This window comes from Anoplolepis gracilipes, chromosome 6, assembly GCF_047496725.1.
Source record: "Anoplolepis gracilipes chromosome 6, ASM4749672v1, whole genome shotgun sequence".
In the NCBI taxonomy this organism is placed as follows: Eukaryota; Metazoa; Arthropoda; class Insecta; order Hymenoptera; family Formicidae; genus Anoplolepis; species Anoplolepis gracilipes.
The window spans coordinates 1,350,001-1,375,578 of NC_132975.1; the positions used below are offsets into that span (position 1 = coordinate 1,350,001).

At 31.7% G+C, this 25,578-nt stretch overlaps 1 protein-coding gene across 15 annotated transcripts in view; it reads left to right on the forward strand.

The window, feature by feature from the left end:
- The first annotated feature begins 1,782 nt into the window (after positions 1–1,782).
- The window catches only part of Atg4a (Autophagy-related 4a), a 278,503-nt gene continuing 254,707 nt past the window's right edge, over positions 1,783–25,578 (forward strand). For 4 of the 15 annotated variants that reach the window (XM_072894309.1, XM_072894310.1, XM_072894311.1 and 1 more), the window contains exons 1-3: positions 1,789–2,074; positions 12,214–12,340; positions 12,409–12,579. In XM_072894309.1, coding sequence (XP_072750410.1) covers positions 2,054–2,074; positions 12,214–12,340; positions 12,409–12,579 — 319 coding nt within the window. In that variant the 5' untranslated portion in view covers positions 1,789–2,053. Of the gene's footprint in view, positions 2,075–2,346; positions 2,817–6,721; positions 6,781–12,213; positions 12,341–12,408; positions 12,580–25,578 lie in introns of those variants that run through there. The other 11 variants (XM_072894305.1, XM_072894304.1, XM_072894316.1 and 8 more) reach the window with 10 other exon arrangements.

The following is a 25,578-nucleotide window of genomic DNA, read 5'->3' on the forward strand; positions in this document are numbered from 1 at the left end:
AGTGGCCCTGAAACATGGTGAAAATGCTAAAGGTGAGCAGCTTGCGTGATTGCTGATTGGTGCATACTTTTAAATCTAATAATATACACCAATCAGTGCTATTCATTTTTCACATTTTTACTCCTTTAGAAATACAGAATCGACTCCCAGTACTTCTGAACTAGTGCAATAAGTTAGAATAAGATAAATATACTTTTTCTCGTTCTAACTTACTGCACTAGTTCAGAAGTACAAGAATAAAAAAACAAACCTTATGCAAATTTGTCTGGATCATAGAGATATTATATACAGGGTGTCCCCGAATTGGCGGATCAACTCTCGTGGGTAGATAGAGCGTGTTAAACTGAAGAAAAAAATCTTATATCATTTTGCTAAATTCGCAATAATTAATAAGATATAAATTAATAAAGATCGGCCAATACGTGCTAGGATAAGCGCGCGGCGCGAAGAAGTTTCCTACTTGTTACTTGATACTAGGCGTGCGATGAGACAGTAGGCGGAGCGCTCTACAAAGGACGTACTGAAAGAGACACGTACAATGCGCTCTGCGTTTATGTCTTGCCGCGTGCCTAGTATCAAGTAACAACTGGGAGGTTTCTTTGCGCCGCGCGCTTATACTGGCACGGATTGGCCGATCTTTATTAATTTATATCTCATTAATTATTGCGAATTTAGCAAAATGATATAAGATTTTTTTTTCAGTTTAACATGCTCTATCTACCCACGAGAGTTGATCCGCCAATTCGGGGACACCCTGTATAGAGTACGGGAGGGGGCCGAGAATGGGATGGGCCCCTGCTGTCCTTGTCTATGTCTATTGTTTACGTCTATTGTATCAGTTTGCGCATGCGAGACAGACAAGGACAGCAGAGACCCATATAGCAGCGTTCTCCTTCTATTTCGCTATCGCATCCATTCACGGGCTAGCATAGCACTCCCGTACTCTATATATAATATCTCTATGGTCTGGATAGGCCTTAAAGCCCGTATCACACTATAAATTAAAAATTGAAGATTGAAGATTAAAGATTAGAATTTAACTAATCAGAATAAAAGGAACTAAAATTGCTTTGTCTTGATTGGTCAAATTTCAATCTTAAATCTTTAATCTCAATTTTTAATGCGTAGTCTGATATGGGCTTAAACCCTGTACACAGTAGCGCAACTCTCTGTCGGCACTTTTGGTGTCAGTGTACCGGACTTGGTAAGTAACCAATAGCTTAGTTTACACCGAGCACTTGATATGCGTACTAACAAGGGGATGACCAGGATCGGGCGTAGTCGAGAGCGTAAGGCCGGATCTACAATAGCTGTAGTAAGACTTAAGCCGTAAAAAATTAACCAATCATATTCATTATTCTTCTCTAAACTCAATTGTGATTGGTTAATTTCTTACGGCTTAAAGTTTACTACAGTTAAGCCAGGTCTACAATAGCTATAGTAAGCCTTAAGTCGTAAGAAATGAACCAATCATATTCATTATTCTTTTCTAAAGTCAATTGTAATTGGTTAATTTCTTACGATTTAAGGCTTACTACATCTATTGTAGACCCGGCTTTATTCTAAAGCCGGTTTAAACAAGGCCGATGATTACGTTTAAGCCGGGTCTACAATAGATGTAGTAAGCCTTAAGCCATAAGAAATTAACCAATTACAATTGACTTTAGAGAAGAATAATGAATATGATTGGTTCATTTCTTACGACTTAAGGCTTTCTACAGCTATTGTAGACTCGGCTTAATGACAACGCATTGTAGAACACCCTTAGAGTTTGCGTGTAGAAAGTGCAAGTAAACCGAGCAAATTTAGCTTTTGCGGTTATTGCAAGATTTTTTTGTGATAAGAAATAAAGAGCACACACACTGAATTTTGTTTTTAAATCGTACATTTAAAAAATGAGATAATTTCGAATGGAACTTTCAAAGCGTTATCAACTAATTTATCTTTTATTTTCTAATTGATACAGAATCATTTGTATTTTATTATTTTCACAAAATTATAAATGGAGCATCTAATCTTATCACGTATAAGGACAACACAGATGCGATGACCAATGTTTTTGGCTGTAGTAAAGGTGCGTGTAAATTTTCTAACTTTTAATCTTATTGTTCTTACTCATTACAAGACAATTTTATAAAAATGTCTTTCTTCAACTATAAAGTCACTTTGGTTTATTAACTTAACCTTTAAAGGTCACATATGGATTATTTTGACTCTATCGATATTTTAACAACTTTTTTTAGAAAGCCTTAATCAATAAAAAAAAAAGTTTAAAATATATATTTGTAACTTTTGTTGTATGATCATTTTTTACAAATGTCAAAGAATATGTATAAATTTTTATAGATTTTTTAAGCATTTAAACGACAACATAAAACTGCGACAATATGGAACTCATATGTAACCAGAAACAAAAGAAAAATGTGATCTATAAGGATTAACTATTACCCAGATAACAAAATATTCAGTCAGCAAATTCAGTTATGACTTTGCGGCAGATTTCAATGTGCTGGATCTTCGTTAAGTTTAATTTTTGGCTTGATTTAATGTAGTATGACAGTGGAAATATAGCAAAAGTCCAATATTGTTTGTTATTATTTGTTATTGTGTTGTGACAAGAAATATGTAGCAAATATAAATCAAAGTTTACCGAACATTAGTATATCGAATATTGATAGAAGTGTAACAGAAATTGAGCACAATGTGACAGCAGAAACATAGCAGGAATATATGCAGTACAATCTATCAGTATTGATGGAAGAAACTCAGCAGAAATTAAATATAGCATATTGTTGCAATATGATGCTAAAGACATGGTAAAGATATATGTCTGATGATCATAATTATATTAATGTAGGCCCCTGAATATCACAAGTATTATTGCATAAATGTTAGTGTGTAAATCATAAATTACTCACAATTTTCCAGTCTCATAAGTATAATCTATAACATAATATGTTATATATAGTTTACAATTATATTCTACTAAATAGTTATATTTTATATAATATAAATAATTAGCACAACTAAATAATTAATAAAATAATCTAAATAATATTTACAACAAGATAATAAAGGTCGTTTGAAGTATTTTTTTAAATTTGTCAGTTTAGTTTAGTTTTAAAATTTGTCTTGACAAGACGTGTTTCTTTACTGTGTTGATTTTGTCTTATTAATATCTCACATCAACGAGCGAAATGTTTACATGTTTTCACGTTTATAACACGTTTTATTACATCTTTTATTTTACTTGAATGTACGTATTAATTAATTTTGTCTTTGATCGATGTTATTACATTTTATTGTCTGCACTGAATTTATTATTAATTTTGTATTCATTTGTAACTTTTGTCTTTTAGTGACACTTGAAAAGGACCACAATCAGATGGTCGAAACGTCGTGTTATTAAATAAAGAATTATTGGCTAGTTTGGTCGTTTTTAATTATACTGCTGTCAATTAATAAAATAATTAAATTAAAATAAATAGTTTATTTATTAATAATTCATAAAACTTAAGATTTATATAGGAATTGAGCTCTTATTATGCATTTCAAGCAGATAGACATTTTTCATTGATTTTTTCAGTTTTCACAACAATCAGAATAATATTTTGAATCTTCTGTTGGAATTATATTGTGAAAATTAAGCTGATGAAGATAAATATTACACTTGTTTTAATCTTGTTTTTAATTTGTTAGTTGTACTTTTTATCGGTCTTGTTGTCCATCACAAAAATGTGGGATAATACGAGAGATTAAATAATACTTGAAAATACAAGATAAATGTATAGTAAAAAAAAAAAAAAAAAAGAAATAACTCAATATACATATTTTATGTAATATATCGATGTATTTTTCTGTTCTTATTTTATGACAACAGAATATACTGTGTTTTTGCTGTTATCTTTTGTGATAGCAGTGCTTGCTCGATTTTTGTTGTCACACTGTACTTGCAGATCAGTTTGATTTTTTATGATATTCTGTCAATATTTCGTGACATCATGTTAGTGTGTAAATCATAAATTACTCACAATTTTCCAGTCTCATAAATATAATCTATAACATAATATGTTATATATAGTTTACAATTATATTCTACTAAATAGTTATATTTTATATAATATAAATAATTAGCACAACTAAATAATTAATAAAATAATCTAAATAATATTTACAACAAGATAATAAAGGTCGTTGCTCAGTATTGGTTTTGTTTCTGTTGACAAATTATGCCAATACACAATAGTGAAATTCTACTATTTTTATAGGTATCAAGAATTTCTGTTTAATTTTTGCAGCATTTTTTGTAACATATTATGAAGATCTGCTCGTTTTCTGCTGCATTTCCAGCACTAACTGAAGTGGCAGATCATGTTCCATTGCTACCAGAGTTTTGCCAACATACTATGTAGTGCACAATTTGGATCTGATATTGGCAGATTTGGCTCTCTGCATAAATAATATTTAAATTTTATTAAATATTACTTTGTTAATATGAACAAAATTACATTTTTTTATTATTTGATGTATAGAAAGAAAGATTAGGAACAATGAATTAGATAGTTTGGAGATACTTCATAATTAGAAAATTTCCTGCAGCTGATTTTGTTAATTGAATTAATCATTGAGAAAATTAATTTGAGTTTTATTACATAATTATAGTCATATTTTTATAAATAAAATTGACAGTTATTTTGGATAAATTATTGCACTTTATTGTAATCTATAAGGAAAATAATTTGCGAGTTTTTTCTTTATATCTATAAATCTATAAAATTTTTCACAATAACAATGAATAATTATTTACACATAAAAAACATTTTATTTAAACTTAGACATAATTTAATAAGCGACGTAATCATCAATCTATAGTATCAAATGTTTTATTCTTTTTGTTTATGCATTTTCCCAGATAACAAAACGCTAACAGTATCTTAGCAGTATGACAGCAGATCTAATCATGATTTTGCGGCAAATTCCTATCTACTGCGTTCGCAATTGTTTACTTTCTACCAGCATAAACTTTTAGCATAGTGTAAAAACAAAAATGTAATGAAAGTTTAGTATTGTCTTCATTGTCGTGATGTTGTAGCAATAAATATACAACGAATCCAGCACAGTTCGCCGTAATCCAATTTAAATAGCCGAGAAATGGCAAAAATTAAACACACTTGCTTTTGCATTGTAATAGTAAAAACGCACAGAAATGCAGCATAACTATATAATAAATTAAATATTAGAAATATTATAAGGGTTGATAGGTTATCAGTTACTTATAATTTTTATTCATAAATGTAGTATTCAATGTAGTATAAATATTATATATAAGTATTAATTATATTATATATCAGACTTGTCCAATTTACTAAAGTGATTGACTTTTAACTTTGCGATTAGGATACGGCAGACCTTACTCGATTTTTGGTGTATATTTGCTGCCATTATTGACAGCAGACAATGTTTGATTTTCATTGTAGTCTTGCTTTTACATTATATCAGTTGCTTATACTAGTAAATCTGCTGGTATGATTGAATCTGTTATTATACTCAGTTCAGTTAATTTGATGTAAACTCGATGTATGTATAGTATACAACCGATTGCATACTAAAATATTTTCACTATGCTTCTAAACTCGCTCCTAAAAGTTCATAAATATTCCTTCATGCAATTTCTAGTACAAACCTACTTTATTTTATATGCAAAAACTGCAAAATTTTTATATTAAATTTTTATATTTTATATAATTGTGCAAAGATATTGTTATGTTAGATTAAATTTTGATCGATAATGTAGGATGACTCGGGCACATTTCTTTAAAAAATAAAACACTATATATAGAAACAACGAATTTTTATTTTTAATTGTTATTAATTTTAAGAGTCATATTAGACAAATTCTCATTTGAAATCATAAAATCATGGCAATAGTCGTAATCAGGTATCAAATATGATACACATTTGGGCTATTTTCTAGAAATAATAAAAGACTGCATTATAAAACTTAAATATTTATAATCTATTCTAATAAGCTTTAATTTTGTCACACAAAATTAATTGTGAATTTGAATTGCTAAAAGAATTGAGAACATTGTCTATGGTTACACTTTTTATCTTGACATAACTATCGACATATAGAATGGATTGAGCATTGTGATAGGCAAGTGCGCCAGCTATAGAAAGAGAGATACTACATCTGAAGCTTATGTTTGTCTTTTACAAAGATGGTAACAAAACAGACAAACATAGACCTAACAAGGAAGGGTATGAAAATGTATAAATAGATTTTTTTTTAATTGAAGGGGGAAGGGGGATTTCGAAAAATATGACATTTTCAAAAAATTATGCAGTTTTAAAGTATATTAAAAACCATAAAACTTTTATTCGAAATATTTTTTTATATCTCTTACCATTTCGACATTTATTTGCTCAGAAATATAAAAACCGATTTTTCTCAAGAGGATGTTTCACTCCCTTAACGGTCAAAAAAGCACGTATAAAAAAATACGTGTTTCCTATTTTGATCTAGAGAACATATTTGAAACGCATTAAAATCGGAGAGAGACACTTCCATATCTTTTCTTGTTAGATGTAGTTTGTCTCTTTTGTTACCAGTATCTCTCTTTTTATAGCGGGTGTACCTATCGCGATGCTCAGTCCATTCTATATGTCGATGGATATTACATACACATATTTAATTGTTATATCTCTCTCCCTTTTGTAGCAATCAGCTGATCGCAGCGTCCGACGGCCGGCGATTCGGAACAACTTTTGGTCATTAAAGTAATGTTATTTTAAGGAACATGTATTCCGGACGTAATTATAAGACATTTTCTTCTTTACCAAAATTTTATTTAAAGCATAATTTTATGCTATAAGATAAAATAGTTAGCGACTTATGCGGCGGTAATCACCCGTCGGACGGTTAGCTGCGCCCGTGCTCGCGGTGCGCCGCGCCGCTCCTGCCTGCCTTCTATACTCGACGCGTGATTTGCTAACTATTTTTGCTTATAACACAAAAACTACGCTTCAAATCAAATTTTGGTAAAGGAAAAATTGTCTTAAAATTGTGTCAGAAATACGTCATTTTACGGAAGGTTGTTCTGGGATACCTTATATATATACATACATATATATATATATACACTCGCCTGCAAAAAAAACGGCCACCCAAATCAAGTACAAATTTTTTAACATCTTCCAATAGCGATAACTCGGCCAAAAATCATCATATCGGGATGGGCCAAAGTGTAAATAAAAGCTTAAACATTCCTCTAAACAACAAAAAATTCATAATTTTTTTACAATTAATATTACAAAATGGGGGATCTTAAGGCGAGACCTTAAAAAATGAGGGAAAAAATTTTTTTTTTAACTATTGTGCAGCTGGAGTCGACTCCCTGGTGCAAAACTGTGCTAAAACTGTTAAAGTAAAAATGTGTAACTGCTAGTTGCAAATTCAGATTTTTTCTTAAAGATAACTATATGTTTTCTTTATACCAATTAATTCGTCTCATTATTCTGTATATAAAAGAACTAGAGTAAGATAATCAAGAAATGAATATTTTACGAGATATCTTGTATTTTATGTCAAATTATTGCAACTTTGAAGCCTTATAACTCGGAAAGTATTTAATAAAAAAACACTTTATTATAGTGTTTCGGAAAGCTCTCGAGATAAGCTACAAGAGTATGCAAAAATATATAGGGTGTTCCATCTAAGAAATTCAAAATGATCTTCACGTGATCTTCATGTGACTCTTCAAGGTCAGACCAATGCTACCATCTTATAACCCTCGAAACCAAACAACTTGTGCCTGAAACATTTCTTTCTATCTTGCTTTATTTTTTAGATATTTAGGTGTTTTAATACAAATGCCCCACCTTGTATATAAATATATATATGTATATATATACACATAAATAACTCATACCTCCCTCTCCTCTTTCTCTCTCTCTCTGTCTCAAATCGCTCTCTCTGAATCCCTTTCAATCGAAATACACACACACACATTTATACATAAATAATTCAGTCTCTCCCTCTTTTCTTTCTTTCTCAATCTCTCTCAATTTCTCATACTTTCCTATATTATTCTCCTCTTCTTTAAATATCTGTCAAATAAACTGTCAAAATTGATAGTTTGACGTTTGACAGCTGCAGACAACACGAATGAAGCAGCACACAAACTTGGTAACTAACAACCAATCAGCATCGCGGAAAAGAGGCAACAATCACTTCGACATTTACGACTATCGATATAACATGCCTTTTTTACTAAAAAAAAAAAGGAAGGGAAAGGATATTACATAATATACGTTAAAACAATAAACTATGTGACGCACTCGTGATAAAAAAACTCTTGTAAGAAAAAAATTTCACTTATCTTCAAAAAAAGTATACATAAAGTGTATACGTGGTTTTTATTGTATGAAAAGTATTGTATGAAAAGTGTATAGATGGTTCTTTGAGTACCAGAGAGAGGTTTTTGACTACTCGCTGTATAAAGGGTAATTGTCGCAGAAGACAGACCGTTTGTGCTTGATTTCTGATCTTATTTAATACTTTTTTTACAGAGCAATGCGACAATCTTACGATATTTTGTTTTTGAGAAATTGATATTCTTAGAAATTGCAAGGATAAAAAATGACTCATCAATATGAAGTATGAGTTTATTTACTCAAGCAAATATCTAAAAAAATATAAAAGATATAGAAAAACATTTTATAAAAAAATTGTTTGGCTTGAAGAAGGAAAAAAGATAGCGAGTTTATTTTAACTTTAAGTTTACGAGTCATATGAAGATCAACATAGTTTTTTAAAATGAAATCCTGATTTTTTTATACAATCGGTTCCTCGCATATATTCAGCGTAAAAAGTTATAAGAATAAAAAATTGAACAGTTTACGAAATATTTTAATTTGGCAAAATTTTACTTAAATTGTGGAATATCTTGTAAAATATTCATTTTTAGACCGTTTACTTACTATATATTGTTATGCTCATTACTTGATTGAATTGCGTCGTTATGTTATTTAGTTTTATTCTATCTACTAGATCAATATACTACTAACTAAATCATTGTTTTTAAAATTATTTTTGTTTAGCTTTTTCACGCCTTTTTACACTCCTTCCAGATAGACAAATCTGTCGAAAACAGATTATGCCAAGTGTCTGCTATTAACTATTGTCAGCAAAAAAGATACAAATTTGGTACAGAAATTGTTATGACCGATTTAAATCGCCAAATTGATGTAAAAAATCAAGCAGATCCTACACTCACAGACTCCGACAGCAGATTGGCGACAGAAACCGAGCAGGATCTGCTAACATGAGTTCATTTCAGATTGTCACCAAAAATTGAGCAAGATCTGCGCGCGCGCAATCTGACGACAGATTAACTGCAGAAACCGAGCAGAATCTGCTGCTTTAGACCATTTGTATAAAATGAGACATTTAAATTATTTAAAAAGTCAACTCATGTTAGCAGATCCTGCTCGGTTTCTGCTGCCAATTTGCTGTCGGAGTCTATAAGCAAGATCTGCTAGCAAACCATAAGCTTAATGCGGACCGATGTGAACCTGGCGCCCGACTTTATGAAAAAAAAAAATTAATAATATAGTTCGTTTGTACGTCGTTTGTACCTGTTTGTACCACACTTTATTTCGTTTGTACCTCAACCGGTTCGGAAATAAAAAATAATCAAAAAATGGCCAGCGCTCGACTTTAAGATATTTTAATTTCATTAATGCCATTCGATAGAGAATCGTTTGTACCTGTTTGTACCTCTTTTCAAATCGTTTGTACCTCAACCGGTTCGGAAATACGGCCATTTTTAGTTTTAGAGTAACGCTATACCGGTATTTCCGCTATTTTTTTAGATATCGCGAAACGGCCAACGGGGTTCGATAGAGAATCGTTTGTACCTGTTTGTACCTTTTTTCAAATCGTTTGTACCTCAACCGGTTCGGAAATACGGCCATTTTTAGTTTTAGAGTAACGCTATACCGGTATTTCCGCTATTTTTTTAGATATCGCGAAACGGCCAACGGGGTTCGATAGAGAATCGTTTGTACCTGTTTGTACCTTTTTTCAAATCGTTTGTACCTCAACCGGTTCGGAAATACGGCCATTTTTAGTTTTAGAGTAACGCTATACCGGTATTTCCGCTATTTTTTTAGATATCGCGAAACGGCCAACGGGGTTCGAAAGAGAATCGTTTGTACCTGTTTGTACCTCTTTTCATTTCGTTTGTACCTCAACCGGTTCGGAAATACCACTATTTTTAGTTTTAGAGTTAACGTTATTTTATATATATATATATATATGTATATATATATATATAATTACATTTATTATTTATTATAAATTATATATCTTTATTATAAAGAAATGAACCCCGTTGGCCGTTTCGCGATATCTAAAAAAATAGCGGAAATATCGGTATAGCGTTACTCTAAAACTAAAAATGGCCGTATTTCCAAACCGGTTGAGGTACAAACGATTTGAAAAAAGGTACAAACAGGTACAAACGATTCTCTATCGAACCCCGTTGGCCGTTTTGCGATATCTAAAAAAATAGCGGAAATACGAGTTTAGCGTTAATTTCAAAACTCGAAAATCGCTGTATTTCCGAACCGGTTGAGGTACAAACGATTTGAAAAAAGGTACAAACAGGTACAAACGATTCTCTTTCGAACCCCGTTGGCCGTTTCGCGATATCTAAAAAAATAGCGGAAATACGAGTTTAGCGTTAATTTCAAAACTCGAAAATCGCTGTATTTCCGAACCGGTTGAGGTACAAACGATTTGAAAAAAGGTACAAACAGGTACAAACGATTCTCTATCGAACCCCGTTGGCCGTTTCGCGATATCTAAAAAAATAGCGGAAATACCGGTATAGCGTTACTCTAAAACTAAAAATGGCCGTATTTCCGAACCGGTTGAGGTACAAACGATTTGAAAAAAGGTACAAACAGGTACAAACGATTCTCTATCGAACCCCGTTGGCCGTTTCGCGATATCTAAAAAAATAGCGGAAATACCGGTATAGCGTTAATCTAAAACTAAAAATGGCCGTATTTCCGAACCGGTTGAGGTACAAACGATTTGAAAAAAGGTACAAACAGGTACAAACGATTCTCTATCGAACCCCGTTGGCCGTTTCGCGATATCTAAAAAAATAGCGGAAATACCGGTATAGCGTTAATCTAAAACTAAAAATGGCCGTATTTCCGAACCGGTTGAGGTACAAACGATTTGAAAAAAGGTACAAACAGGTACAAACGATTCTCTATCGAACCCCGTTGGCCGTTTCGCGATATCTAAAAAAATAGCGGAAATACCGGTATAGCGTTACTCTAAAACTAAAAATGGCCGTATTTCCGAACCGGTTGAGGTACAAACGATTTGAAAAGAGGTACAAACAGGTACAAACGATTCTCTATCGAATGGCATTAATGAAATTAAAATATTTTAAAGTCGAGCGCTGGCCATTTTTTGATTATTTTTTATTTCCGAACCGGTTGAGGTACAAACGAAATAAAGTGTGGTACAAACAGGTACAAACGACGTACAAACGAACTATATTATTAATTTTTTTTTTTCATAAAGTCGGGCGCCAGGTTCACATCGGTTTAATGCGGACATAACAGATGTCAATTTGCTAGCAACTTACGTAATTCTGTTGTCAATTTGTTAGCTTATTGCAGGCATTTTGTGTACTGGATTCATTTTTAGATTAACTTGCCTCAATACTTTTATGTACAGAATGATGAGAGGAATCAATTACTATAGAAAAACACATAATTGCTTTTAAGAAAAAAATATGTATTGTAGCTTGTTGCAAATTCAATTGAATATAATTTTGGTGTTATATCCAAACGGATATTTACCCCTTGAGTCTTCTTGTCATTTGAAATTTTCGAATTGTTCCTTGCCTTTTCTCTACCTTTTTTTCTAGGAAGCAAAGACAATATTTTTTTATGAAAAGATTAGTTTCTTAAAATAATAAAATATGTTTCATTTTTTTTATATATTCTCAGTTCTTTCGAAAATGCAAAGAGTGCAAACAGACTTAAAGATAGTACATGTATAGGAAACTTATGTAAACCTGTACAAAATATGTTTTTTTATATTAAATTTTAAAAAATGAGAAAAATTATCAATCTTAAATTTAAAATTTATTTTTTATTGTATTTGTATTTGTTATTTTATAGTTATTAACAGTGAGGACAGTAATAATGGACAGTCTATTTACTCAAAATGTTCTCGACGAGGCAGAGGATATTCCGCAAACAGACGAGCCTATTTGGATTCTTGGCAGGAAATACAATGCTTTAAAAGGTTTAATAAATAGTCAAAGTGTATATGTTTCTGATGAAGTGGATTGTATGTAAGATGTTAAATTTTAGAGCTCGATATGATACGTAGAGACATCCGATCCATGTTATGGTTTACGTATCGCAAAGGTTTTATTCCCATCGGTGGTTGTAACTCCACATTTACATCTGACAAAGGTTGGGGCTGTATGTTAAGATGCGGTCAAATGGTTCTTGCCCAAGCTTTAATTACATTACATTTAGGTATGTAATTATATGACATTTTAATATAATATAAATATATGTACAAGAGTGAGATGCAAAGTTCGTGGACTAAAATACATAATAAAAACAATTGTTTTAGTTTTGAAAATATTTGTTTTTCAATATAATTTCCTTTTAATTCCATGTAATATATTTTAATCAACAATGATTTGACTTTATACTATTGTAATAGTGATTTTCGTTAAGTTCGTTTTTTATTCAAGGTTACTTTGCTTTATTAAATTTTATTAACCCATTTATAAACAATTGTATATGATGGATAAATTCATTTAATTAAACGTGCATATTATTATAAATTTTTCTCGATTTTTTTACAAAATGTTAATGATGACATAATTTTCAAAATTTCCTTTTTTTAAATATACTCAAATTACTTGTTTATGACTGCCAGAAAAAATTTATTAGAATAACATGAAGCTTCACGTTTCATTATATGAAGGATGAATTGTCAAATTAGTAATGTCAATTCGCGCACTTGTATATGTGAATGCATGAATTTTTTATTCTACTCTTGTACATAATAATTTTTTATGATATTATCTGAATACATTTTCTCTGTATTATTTAAATTATTGATTCTCTTATTATAAAAACAATGTAAAATAATTTCTAAATTAATTAATTCTTATGATAATGACATAAAAAAAAAGATTTTGTCTTATATTGTTTTATTGAAAGTTTATAAAATTATGATTAAATGTGAAAACATCTAATTTTCTTATTTACATCAAACAAAATATGTATTTTTTAATTTTATTTTTTGTATAATTATTATTTTTTGTTCTATTTTATAATTAAAATTTGAATAAATCTGATTCGATTGAACTTTTTTTCTATATTTTTATAAACATTATCTTTATTATTCTTTTATATAGCTTAAATTTAGTTTTAACTTATTTAAAGACTCATAAAGAAATTTATACATAACGAAAGAGAACAGAGGAATGAGAAAGAGAGAGGAGGTATGCTTTTAATTAGAAAAAAACAAATATTTTTTTTATAATGTTAAATCACATAAATCACTTATTAGTTCAGTATGTTACTCTTATTAAATACGCGCATTAAAATAAAATCACTTATATTGCTATTAACTCTTTTTGAATTGTCATAATGCACAATCTCAATGATGATAGCTGTTCATAACGTAAGCAGCAAAAGAATCAATTGACATCACAAAAAAGAGGCAATAATGAATTATGATACTTTTGATTTTATTTGGATTTTTATGAAGAATTCCAAAAGATCAGAAGTAACGTCAGTTCAATGTTGATCGACGTTGAGCGATTGAAAGCTCTTTAAATCGAACTAAAGGTCAATTTTCGTATAATATTGATTTCTTATTTTTTTTTTAATTTTTTGTAGTATCTGAAATTATCTAAATTGATTGTAAGTCATTTTTTTATTATCAGTAAAAAATATCATATGAATGGTAGTAAAAAGCATACGTATAAAAATTAAAAAATTAAAAATTTTGGATGTATATGTATTAATATAATTAAATAAAACAATAAATAATAAAGTCAGTGCTCTTTTAAATATAAATTATTAAATAAGTTAAAAACGGCAATAGAGAGCAAAAATTAAGTCGTGTTAAACGAGTTAGGTCTTAATTAAACAATCATATAATAATTAAAACACAATAATAAGGTATATTATAGATAATATCAAAAATGACAATAATTATTACATATGTCGCATAATCTTCAATAATAAAATTACTATTAGCGGTGTTCTATATCGCATTATCATAACGCAAATCAATTCTCATATCAAAAATTACAAATGTTAAGAGAATCTTTATATCGCATTTACGTAACTCTACTCATACGAAGATATTAAACCGACAAATGTTGACAAGAAATTACAATTCAATAATATAATTATTTGGATGCGTACGTTTCGAGCTCAATCTTTGAGTCTTCATCAGCGCAAAAATTAAATCACAAATATAAAAATTTATAAATTAAAACGGGAATATTTACTAATGTGTTATGAGTATAAATGTAAAACGCTATTGTCTTAGTTGTGTGAACCTACTCCGATAGATGTTTATTACAGACGAACATAGTCAACAATAAAAGAAACCACTGTCCTGATAATATTGTGTGTGAATATCAATGTTCGTTGATATCTGTAAGAATAGGTGATGTTTTTAATATAATTAATTAAATTATGTATTGATGATCACTGTTCAAAAACTGTTATGAAGTTCACTCGCTCTTTAACAATATTAGTGACGGTTGGTGAACAAATTGTTGACTCGTGTACTGTGGAGTTCGATCGTAAATGTCAAGGTATACTACAAGTTATATGTTTATATGTAATGTTTTCCCACCACTAAATTTTAGGAAGAGCGCCAACAATATTGTGATAAACAGCTGGTAAATTATCCGTATCAATTTGTAAATTTAGACCTTTCTTTTGTCTTTTGATAAATAGCATCTCAGAGATTAGCCTTTTAGTATAATATGGAGCCTCATCAAGTATTTTGACGTTATCCCAGTCAAAATCATGGTTAAGCTCCCTTCTATGATTAGTAATTACAGAGTTTGTGTTAGTATTGTGGTGTATATGTCTTTTATGCTCTGTGATTCTAGTTTTTAACTTTCGGGATGTTTGACCAACATATGAGGTCTCACATTGGTTGCAATTAATTTTGTATACGACGTTCGTTTTTAATTCTGATGGAATGGTGTCTTTGTGAGTTCTAATTATTTTATTTAATTTGTTTATGCTATAATATGCGAGTTTCACTCTCGAATTTTTAGTTATACCCCTGAATTTATCTGTTATTCCCTGTATATATGGAATCGTGAAATAAACCGGTTTCACAGCATTTGGTGTGTTACTAATAAGAATCTTATTGTTAATAATAGAATTTAAACGTAACTGGATGACATTAAAAATTAATTTTAATGGATAATTGTTGTTTAACAGGATTCTGATGATCAAATCGAAATTTTTGCTGTGATATTTGGGATTTGAGAGAAAGACTGTTCTGTCCACTAAACCAATAATTGTACCCTTTTTTTGTTGGAGTGGGTGGTGTGAGAAATAGTTTTGATATCTTCCTGAATATGTGGGTTTGTGATACCAGTCAAATATTAAAATATTGTTTTCAGTCATGAATGAATATTGTTTTCAGTCAAGGAAATTAATTCTATTATCCTTCTCTATTTCTATAATGAATTGTAATCTGTTATGTTGAGAATTAAAACTATTAAGTGTGTAATGTATAGAGTCAGAGGGTACAGCCATGATTATGTCATCCACAAATCTAAAATAAAACTGGGGATTGAAATATAACGTGTTCAAAGCTTTCGTCTCTAAGTCTTGCATAACTATGTCAGCTATAATGGGTGATAATGGTGAGCCCATGGGAGTTCCGAATGTTTGTCTATATGTGACTTTATTAAATGTAAAATACGTACAGTTTAAGATCATCCTGATTCCATTTAAAAACTCTGCTTCGGTAAAGTCACAGTTATTGCTTAAAAATTGCCATCTATTTGAAATGCTGTCAAGCGCCAGATTTAAAGGAATATTAGTGAAAAGTGAAACCACATCTAACGAAATAAATTTCATATCTTCATCTATGTGGGTGTTATTCAACCTATTAACAATGTCATAGCTATTCTTCACAAAACTAGGAGGCTTCGGAAAATTATTAACCATGAGCTTATGTAAAAAAAACGGCTAACGTGTGTAGTGGGCTGTTTATGGAAGATACTATTAGTCTGTATGGTGTGTTTGGTTTATGGATTTTTGGCAACCCATAAGCCCGTGGTAATGTGCCATCTGTGAATAATAGGTATTTATATGTGGCATTGGAGATGTATCGACAGTTCTTCCATCTAACTAATAGTTCCTTAAGATACAACTAAGACAATAGCGTTTTACATTTATACTCATAACACATTAGTAAATATTCCCGTTTTAATTTATAAATTTTTATATTTGTGATTTAATTTTTGCGCTGATGAAGACTCAAAGATTGAGCTCGAAACGTACGCATCCAAATAATTATATTATTGAATTGTAATTTCTTGTTAACATTTGTCGGTTTAATATCTTCGTATGAGTAGAGTTACGTAAATGCGATATAAAGATTCTCTTAACATTTGTAATTTTTGATATGAGAATTGATTTGCGTTATGATAATGCGATATAGAACACCGCTAATAGTAATTTTATTATTAAAGATTATGCGACATATGTAATAATTATTGTCATTTTTGATATTATCTATAATATACCTTATTATTGTGTTTTAATTATTATATGATTGTTTAATTAAGACCTAACTCGTTTAACACGACTTAATTTTTGCTCTCTATTGCCGTTTTTAACTTATTTAATTATTTGTATTAATATATATATGTATAATATTGTTATATATGTTTCTTCGCTTGCCTATGCGACTCAATGAGAGCTAACTTGTATCAAAAATACGATAATATCTTGCGCGAAATGCCGCGTAACAAAAAGATTTGCGCACAGTATACAGAGACGCTCCGTATATATGTACACATTGAACTATATCCTAACTGGAACGCGCACCAGATTGCCATTGCCGTCTAGACAAAGATAACATGAATCGGGGGTTTTCTGTCTTTTTTTCTCATCTTATACACGTTGGAAATAAACGCTCATTGAGTATGCTTAACCCAATAAACTTTAATAAATTAAAATGACAATAAAATAGTGTATAATGCAAATAATCAATATTATAATTGGTAAAAGTGCAAAAAACGATACACCTATCCGATTTTCTTCTTACTTACATATATTGTTTGGGGAGTTGTTCTGAGTAATTTCTCGCAAGAATTAAATGGGGGACGGCATTGGTTTAGGAGATATAACAAAATGAAATTTCATATTTTTCATGCTGTTCCTTCGGTTTTATAAACTGATAATACCAACAGTGAAGTTTATTCGGGTGGGAGTCTATTAACCACGTCGCCAATTGGCCAGTTTAAAATGAGATTCTCTGATTGGTTAATCGTTGCTGATGACCCTAGGCATCGGTCGATATAAGTGGCTGTGGTCAATCGTGACGTGGTCAAACGGGACGCTCCCGTTTATTCACGTTCTATTAATGCGATACGGAAAAAGTTTTTGTTTACATTATTTGAATAAAAATTAATATCAAGTGGTTCATGCAACAGTATAGATATCCCTCAAATAATGTAAACAAAAACTTTTTTCGCATACATTAGTAGGACGTAAATAAACCTCACTGTTGATATTATCAGTTTATAAAACCAAACAGGCATGAAAAATATGAAATTTCATTTTGTTATATCTCCTAAACCAATGCCGTCCCCCACTTAATTCTTGCGGAGAATTTTTCAGAACACCCCCCCCCCCGGCCCTACAATATATATTAAGTAGTGATAAAATCCGTGAGGTGTAACTTTTTATACACTTTTATCTCATAATTATGTAAAATATATAGAATATCAAGAAAGGAAATAATTCATAAGTATAAAAGACATATTTTATTTAAAATATAACCAAATTTACAATGATATTATTTGATTTTTTTATTGCATTTTATTCCACTTAAATATTTCTTTATTTTTTGCTCTGTTTTTTTTCACATATTGTTTGGTATATCTGCAATACAATGTAATAATATAATAACGTTTTTATCGTCTAACGTACATTAGTTATAATTATAATAGGACAATATTAAAGAATTGTATGATAACATATAATTTAACTAAAATAATAATAATATGATAAAATGGTAAATGTCTAGAATAGCTACTGCAGTGAAAAATCAATTTTTTTCAATACCAATCAACAAAACTATCATGGAAATGGAATGTACAAATGCTTTTAGGGAGGGGCAAGTTTTTCTTAAGAAGTTATTGAATAACAAGTTATAAAAATAGGATATAAGGTAAATATTCACATAAGGTCAACCCTTTCAGAAATTAATGACCTTGACATATATTGTCTAGATCACTGTCCTGAGTAACATTTAAAAGGTTTTAGCCGTCGCTCGTTCTTTGTTAGAAAGTTATAAACAAAAAATGTTTTATTTCGAAATGCCATAATTATTGTATTTGTTTATCTTCATATATATCTTCAATATTTTCATAATACACACACATACACACACAGAGGGGTACAAGGGGGTCTTCGGCCCCCCTCCCGCCCCCACCCCGTTTACCTCGTTTCGCATGTACGTTGCAAGGCAAAGCAAAGTTCACATAAGTTTGTAGCTTTTTACGCAAAGCGAGGTAGCCGGGGTGAGTGCGGGAGGGGGGGGCTGAAGGCCTCCTCTGCATCCCCCCTTCGTGTATGTGTGTGTGTGTGTGTATGTGTGTGTTATGAAAATATTCCCTGGTCCATATTTATATTATTTTATGCAAAATTTAAAACTACGAACGAATAATTATATCCTATTAGTCAAACTTTTTTTGTTAATAACTTCTTAAGAAAGACTTGCCTCTTCCTAAAAGCATTTCTACATTCCATTTCCATGATAGTTTTATTGATTGGTATTGAAAAAAATTGATTTTTCACTGCAGTAGCTATTCTAGACATTTACCGATAAAATAAAGTGATATAAAAAATAAACGAAAAAAACAACTTATAAACTCATATCTAATTCTATGATTACAATTATATTAAGTTTAGTATTATTTTAATATTATATATCACATATATAGTATTACATATAACATCACAATATCATGCGGATAAAACAATATACATATCATATCACATATTATTGCACAAGAAAGATACTTATAAAAATAAAATTAAATAAAATAAAAAATAAAATTAAATAAAATAAAAAATAAAATAAATAGAAATAAAATAAAATAAAAAAGAAAATGAGTAGAAGTAAAATTAAACATAATAGAAAAGAATATTATGTAACTTTTGTCTTATAGTCGGCCGATCTGCTAACATTCTCAAAATTGTTTTCTTGGCATGCGTTGCTGTACGAATATTTGTATAAATAATGCACAAATTTTTTATAATTTGTATTTCATGCAAGTCTTCATGAACATTTATTTCTATTATGTGGTGGCTGGAATAATTGTTTTAATGATAATGCAAATTTTTGACCTCTGTGAAGTTGGCCCCTCATTTTCAAAAATTTGAAAAATTAATTAGAGTTCTGATAGCTCCCTTGAGAGTTTTAGAGTTCTCTATCGGTTTTAGAAATAGTTCCGTCGTTTAAAGCAACGAAAATAGCATTTAAAGCTACGAAGGGCTAACTTCACATTTTTTCCAATTTTAAAGTGGCATAACTTTTTTGATATTAACTGTAGCGCTTCGACTATTAAAGATAATTTTTAGAATTCTTTAGGGGGCCACCAGAACTCTCAATAAAACTATCGATTTCCGAAAATATATTTCAACCCCTGAAAATCGAAAATAGGGGTAGAATTTTTTGAGGGAAATTAACAGTTTTATCGAGAGTTCTGGTAACCCACCGAAGAGTTTTGACGATTCTTCTTAATAATCGAAGCGCTACGATACGAAACAAAATAGTTCTGGCTGGTTAAAGTTGCAGATTTGAAAATTTTCTGAGTACCACAGGCGTAGAATTTTTTTTTGGAAATCGACAGTTCTATCGAGAGTTCTGGCAGCTCCCCGAATAGTTCTGACGATTCTTCTTAATAATCGAAGCGCTACGATGCGAAACAAAATAGTTCTGGCTGGTTAAAGTTGCAAATTTGAAAATTTTCTAAGTACCACGAGGGTAGAATTTTTTGGGGGAAATTAACAGTTCTATCGAGAGTTCTGGTAACCCCCCGAAGAGTTCTGACGATTTTCTTTAATAAATTAAACGTTAAGAAGATGTCATTATGAGAGAACTTCTCTATTTCGCATCATAACGCTAAATTTATTAAGAAGAATCATCAAACCATGGAAAAACGTAGATAATTTTTTTCGATTCACAGTTCTGAGTTCAAATTCTCAGGAACATACATAAGAAAAATTTTTGTATGTGAATGCAACGCTGCGCGGTTTCCATCTTGTGTGAATTTTTAAATCTTTGGAGAAAAAGGACTGGTTTTCCTAAAGTGTTCAATAATTATTATTTCTCGAAACGTGTGTGTGTGCATTCTCACATCTTAATAGATACGACTATAATGTTATGTGTGTATGTGTGTGTGCGTGCGTGCGTGCGTGCGTGTGTGTGTATTACAGTTTGATATACATAATAACATGCGGTGTAACTATTTCTTTCGTAGTGACACTGCATCGTTTATTTTGCAAGTCATCGTATTTGTACCAGTTAAAATTGTTGTTCGTGTAAGCGACATAATGGCCATCATTACCATACCTTATGTATGATACTATACCTACCAGACGATAATTGTGACTGTTGATTTTTATTATTTCGTGTATATCGCCTAGTTGAAATAAATTTTTTTCAGCATTAATCGCCTGTAAATATGTGTCGTCTGTCAATATACTTGTATCTATTGAAATATGAGAATTATATTCAATTTTTTCATTAGTGTTACCTTACATAAATGACATGTTCCATATGTAAAATTTGCATTTTCCATTGCTTGTTGTATACAGTTTAAGCCATTTTACAAAATTACATTGATATCTATGTTTACCAATGTTAAATTCCGAATATTGGAATGATTACATTTCTGGCAGATTTTTGTTTTAATTAAACTGGGTGTCGTCACAAATAAATATTTTCCTAAGTGCGCAGCGTTGCAATTCGCACTTAACAAGGATACTTTTCTTGTGTATGTAGATTTTTCAAAAATCGATATGTCACAGAGGATTTGTCCTCGCGAAACATAATGTTTTGCGCTGATCTTGCCGCTTTTTAATATTTCTTGCGCTAAAATAAATAACGAATTGTCTGTTTCTGCCATTGTGTTTTTATAGATATTGTAAGAAGCAAGAGCACATATGACGACTTGTAATATGGAATCAAATGCGCATGTTTCTCTTACTACAAAATGTACACCATTGATGCGTATAGAATTGCATAAGCTACCATTCTTAATCAATGGTATGCCGACTGCATATTCTGAATTTATATGATCCCAGTCTGAGCAATCATCGAAATAAGTCACCTTTTTTTGTAACAAGACGTTCGATGGCGATATTAGTAGTAGCGACATTAGTAGCTTCATTTTTGCGTGCTGCCATTTCATTTAATCCTCTCCAAATTTCCATTTCGTTCCACGAATCGAGAGCATCCATTGCTTCATTATGATCTTGTATAGTTTGTGTGGAAGCGAGACGATCACACGAGTGGGAGTCTATTGACCACGTCGCCAATTGGCCAGTTTAAAATGAGGCTCTCTGATTGGTTAATCGTTGCTGATGACCCTAGCATCGGTCGATATAAGTGTGGTCAATCGTGACGTGGTCAAACGGGACGCTCCCGATCACACGAAATGTTGTCGGTAGAGAGTGTTTCATTCTCTGCCGACAATATTTCTTTGCCATTCTCTATCGAAACATTTTCAATCGCGGAAGAAGATTTACTTTCTTCACAGTTAGCCTTTCCTGATAATAAAATTGTTTTACCACGTAGATATTGAACGTGCCGTAAAACAAATTTGTCTACTCGCATAGGCAGTTGGCCATCAAATATTCTGGATTTTAAATTTGCAAATTCGGCTTCTACGCAGGACGATGTAGCAGTATCTTTGCCAATTGCAAAAATAGGTTTCATGATGGCAGTCCATAATGGTAAATGTTTTAATAATATTTTTATGTTACTTATCATCCGGTATATAGAAAGCGTTTACAGTGCTTCCATCTTGTGATTTAGACGCAATGATGCTTGCTTCGTTTATGATTGACTCGGTCCAATTTGTCCAGCTGATAGATAAATCATCTTCTTCCATTTGTAATTCCATTGCATCTTCATCATTATATATGTCCTCTATTTCAGTGTGTCCTTTTATTATTGTATTTACATGTCTCAAATGGATTTCGGAATCTAAATGCGTGTTATCTTTTTTTTGTCCTGTTTCTTGGCTCAAAGCTACAATCAGAACTGATTTTAACAAATTTTGTACTTCTGCAAAAGATGTCATTCGACAAGCGTGAGCCAGACTTCTTAAAAAGAACTGCCTGACTTTCGGAGGCTTTCCTCTGAGACAATTCCATCTTACTATCATGGCTATTATGTGACTGACATCCAACCTAATATAGCAGGAAGGCTTAGATTGTGATATTTTTAAAACCAGTATGTTGTAACAACTTTGCATATAATCTGCGAGATCGGCTAATCTCGCAAAGGCTATTAGAAACGCTATTAAAAGAGCTTTACTAAAATCACAAACTGCAATTCGTGGTATCGAGGCATTGCGTAATATTTCTAAAAGAAAATACGTGATTAAAGCAGGATCGTGTTAGCACTTATCACTTGAAAAATCGGACCGCTTTCCGTTTTATTTGCACATATGCATTGATATAAAAATATGTGCGAAGATTTCTGTCCTTCGGGAAGTCTTATTTTTTTCACAATACTCCCAGTTGCGTCAATGGCAAAATAAGATTGCGATTGTTTATTGCATATTTTGTATAATGTCTGTTGTTCTTTTGTCCAGTACATGCAATAAAACGGATCTAATCCCATGGATTGAATGACTCCCAGAAGACTAGTGTATTTCGCGAGTCTCAGATTTAACAACGGATCATTGCTTTTAATATCTAATCGTTTGTACCATTCTTCTTGCTTTGCTTTACGTAAAACGAAGCCATCGTAAAGCATGGGTGGAACTTGATCACCAAACTGGATCAATCGTTCGGCTTCTTCTGTTCTCCACAGACTGACATCTTTTCTGTTATCAATAAGTTCACCAGCAATTTTTACGTCTGTGGTCACCTTTCAACTGCCGCTTCTTTGTATATGCAATTTCAGGCTGATAGTTTTGTAAGTGACATTTAAATATTGCATCTCTCTTTTTGCCCGGTTTGCCGTATAAAAAACCTGTCAGTTTTGCTTTGCATTCCTTACATTTTGCTGAAAAACACGCATAACATTTTGCATCCTTTGCAGCATAAACTTTAGCTCGTTTGAATGAGAAAGCACATATGATTTTAGTTTGCTTCCATATCTCTTCGGCAAAAATGTAGGGCCACTTCCCTGATTTTAATGTAATATATTCCCTTTCGCCGTATATTTTTTTCGAAGGTTTTATTTCAGACCAATTTTCAGCAGAAATTAAGAGGCTAAATATTTGCTCGTTTATAATTGAGCAATCGGATATTTTCAATGCGCTCTCTTCCGATACATTGATTGTGTCGCGATTTATTTTAAATATACGTAAAACATGATCATATAAACCATTACGGTTTTCCTTTAAGGTAGTATAAACATGCTTTGCAGTCATACGTGAATTGTTTTGTAGCATCGCAAGCGATATATTATCATATATCGCGTTAGAAGGAGGCAATATTTTTCCATTATCATCTATAGTTTTGTGCTCTGAGCGAGCCAACAATTCGGCTAACAGTTTTTTATCATACATCTCTCATATATAATAATAAAAAAATTCTTATAATAACTCTTACAATAAGAAATAATCTATAATCTAATTACTTATAATCTATAGCCTATAATAATGACCTATAACCTACAATCTATAATCTATAATATGTGATAATAACAAGAAAAAATGAAAAGGAAAGCAAGAGTTGTAATGACGATAAAATAATAATATACGAATATAGTAGAATATAAGATTATCTAAATACACTAAAAAAATTAAGGGATCACTTTAAAACTTGCAAATTTTGTCGATTTTTAAATAGCTATATCTCAGCTTCGAAAGGTCGTAAAACGGTGTTCCACAGCGCATTTTAATGGGTGAAGTGCCAACTTTAAGATGTGTGAGGTCGCATTGCTCGCCTCATCGAATTGTATTATGTCTGAGGTCTAAAGTGAGATCATAAAAAAATTTTTTTAATTTCATGACTTTATTATGATCATGCGCGGAGAAAGCAGGGATCAGATAAAATATGCCTCTACATTAGCTTTAAAGTGGGCACCTTCCCCTTTAAAATGCGACCAGGCGCAATGTTCTATCGTGTCTAGAAGCCAAGTTATCGAATTTTATAGTCACCCCTGCATTTTACACGAATTTTGGCAAGACCGCCGGCATTCGCGTTATCCAATATGCACCACGGGGAGGTTGCTCGGTCGAATTTTACACATCATGTGTATGGTGTATGTGTGTGTTAAGTGCGTGTTAATTATGATGCGTGCGTATGTGTGACTTGCGTGAAATTGTATGTGTTTGAGTGTTTCTTGTTTGTTTTTTTTCAACATGTGTAGTAATGTTGAATGCATGAATGAGAATGTTTGTGTGCGTGTCTGTTTGCGTGATTGTGGGGGTGCTATTTAATTTAAAATGAGGTGTTGCCACCCTGTCGGTTAATTACCTCATTTAATCTATCCCTCATATTGATGCAGCTACTGATTTCTGCTTGAGAAATTTCCTGCCAGATCTCTTGGAGGACTCTTTCCAGCTCGGCTAATGTTGTTGGTTGTCTTGGACGATTTCTCAACTGTCGACCTATCAAATCCCAAACGTGTTCGATGGGATTCAAGTCCGGGCTCATCGCTGGGTGATGGAGGACAGTGATGTTATGATCCCGCAAAAATTATCTTGTCACCGCAGCGGTATGCGGACGAGCGTTATCATGCATCAGGATAAACTGACCTCCAATTCTTTCCCGGAATGGCAAAACCTGTGGACGGAGAATCTCATTAATGTATCGGATTGCTGTCATGCCTGGAGGAGGTATCACCACTAGGTCCGTACGTTGAGTCATTGTGATCCCTGCCCAAACCATCACCGAGCCTCCATTAAACGCTCAAACTGGTGCTACACAGGCACGGTCGAATCTATCTCCACGTCGACGCCAGACACGAATTCGTCTATCATTAGTGAAGAGAGAAAAACGAGACTCATCTGTGAAAAGGACTCGAATCCACTGCCTCTGAGTCCAGTT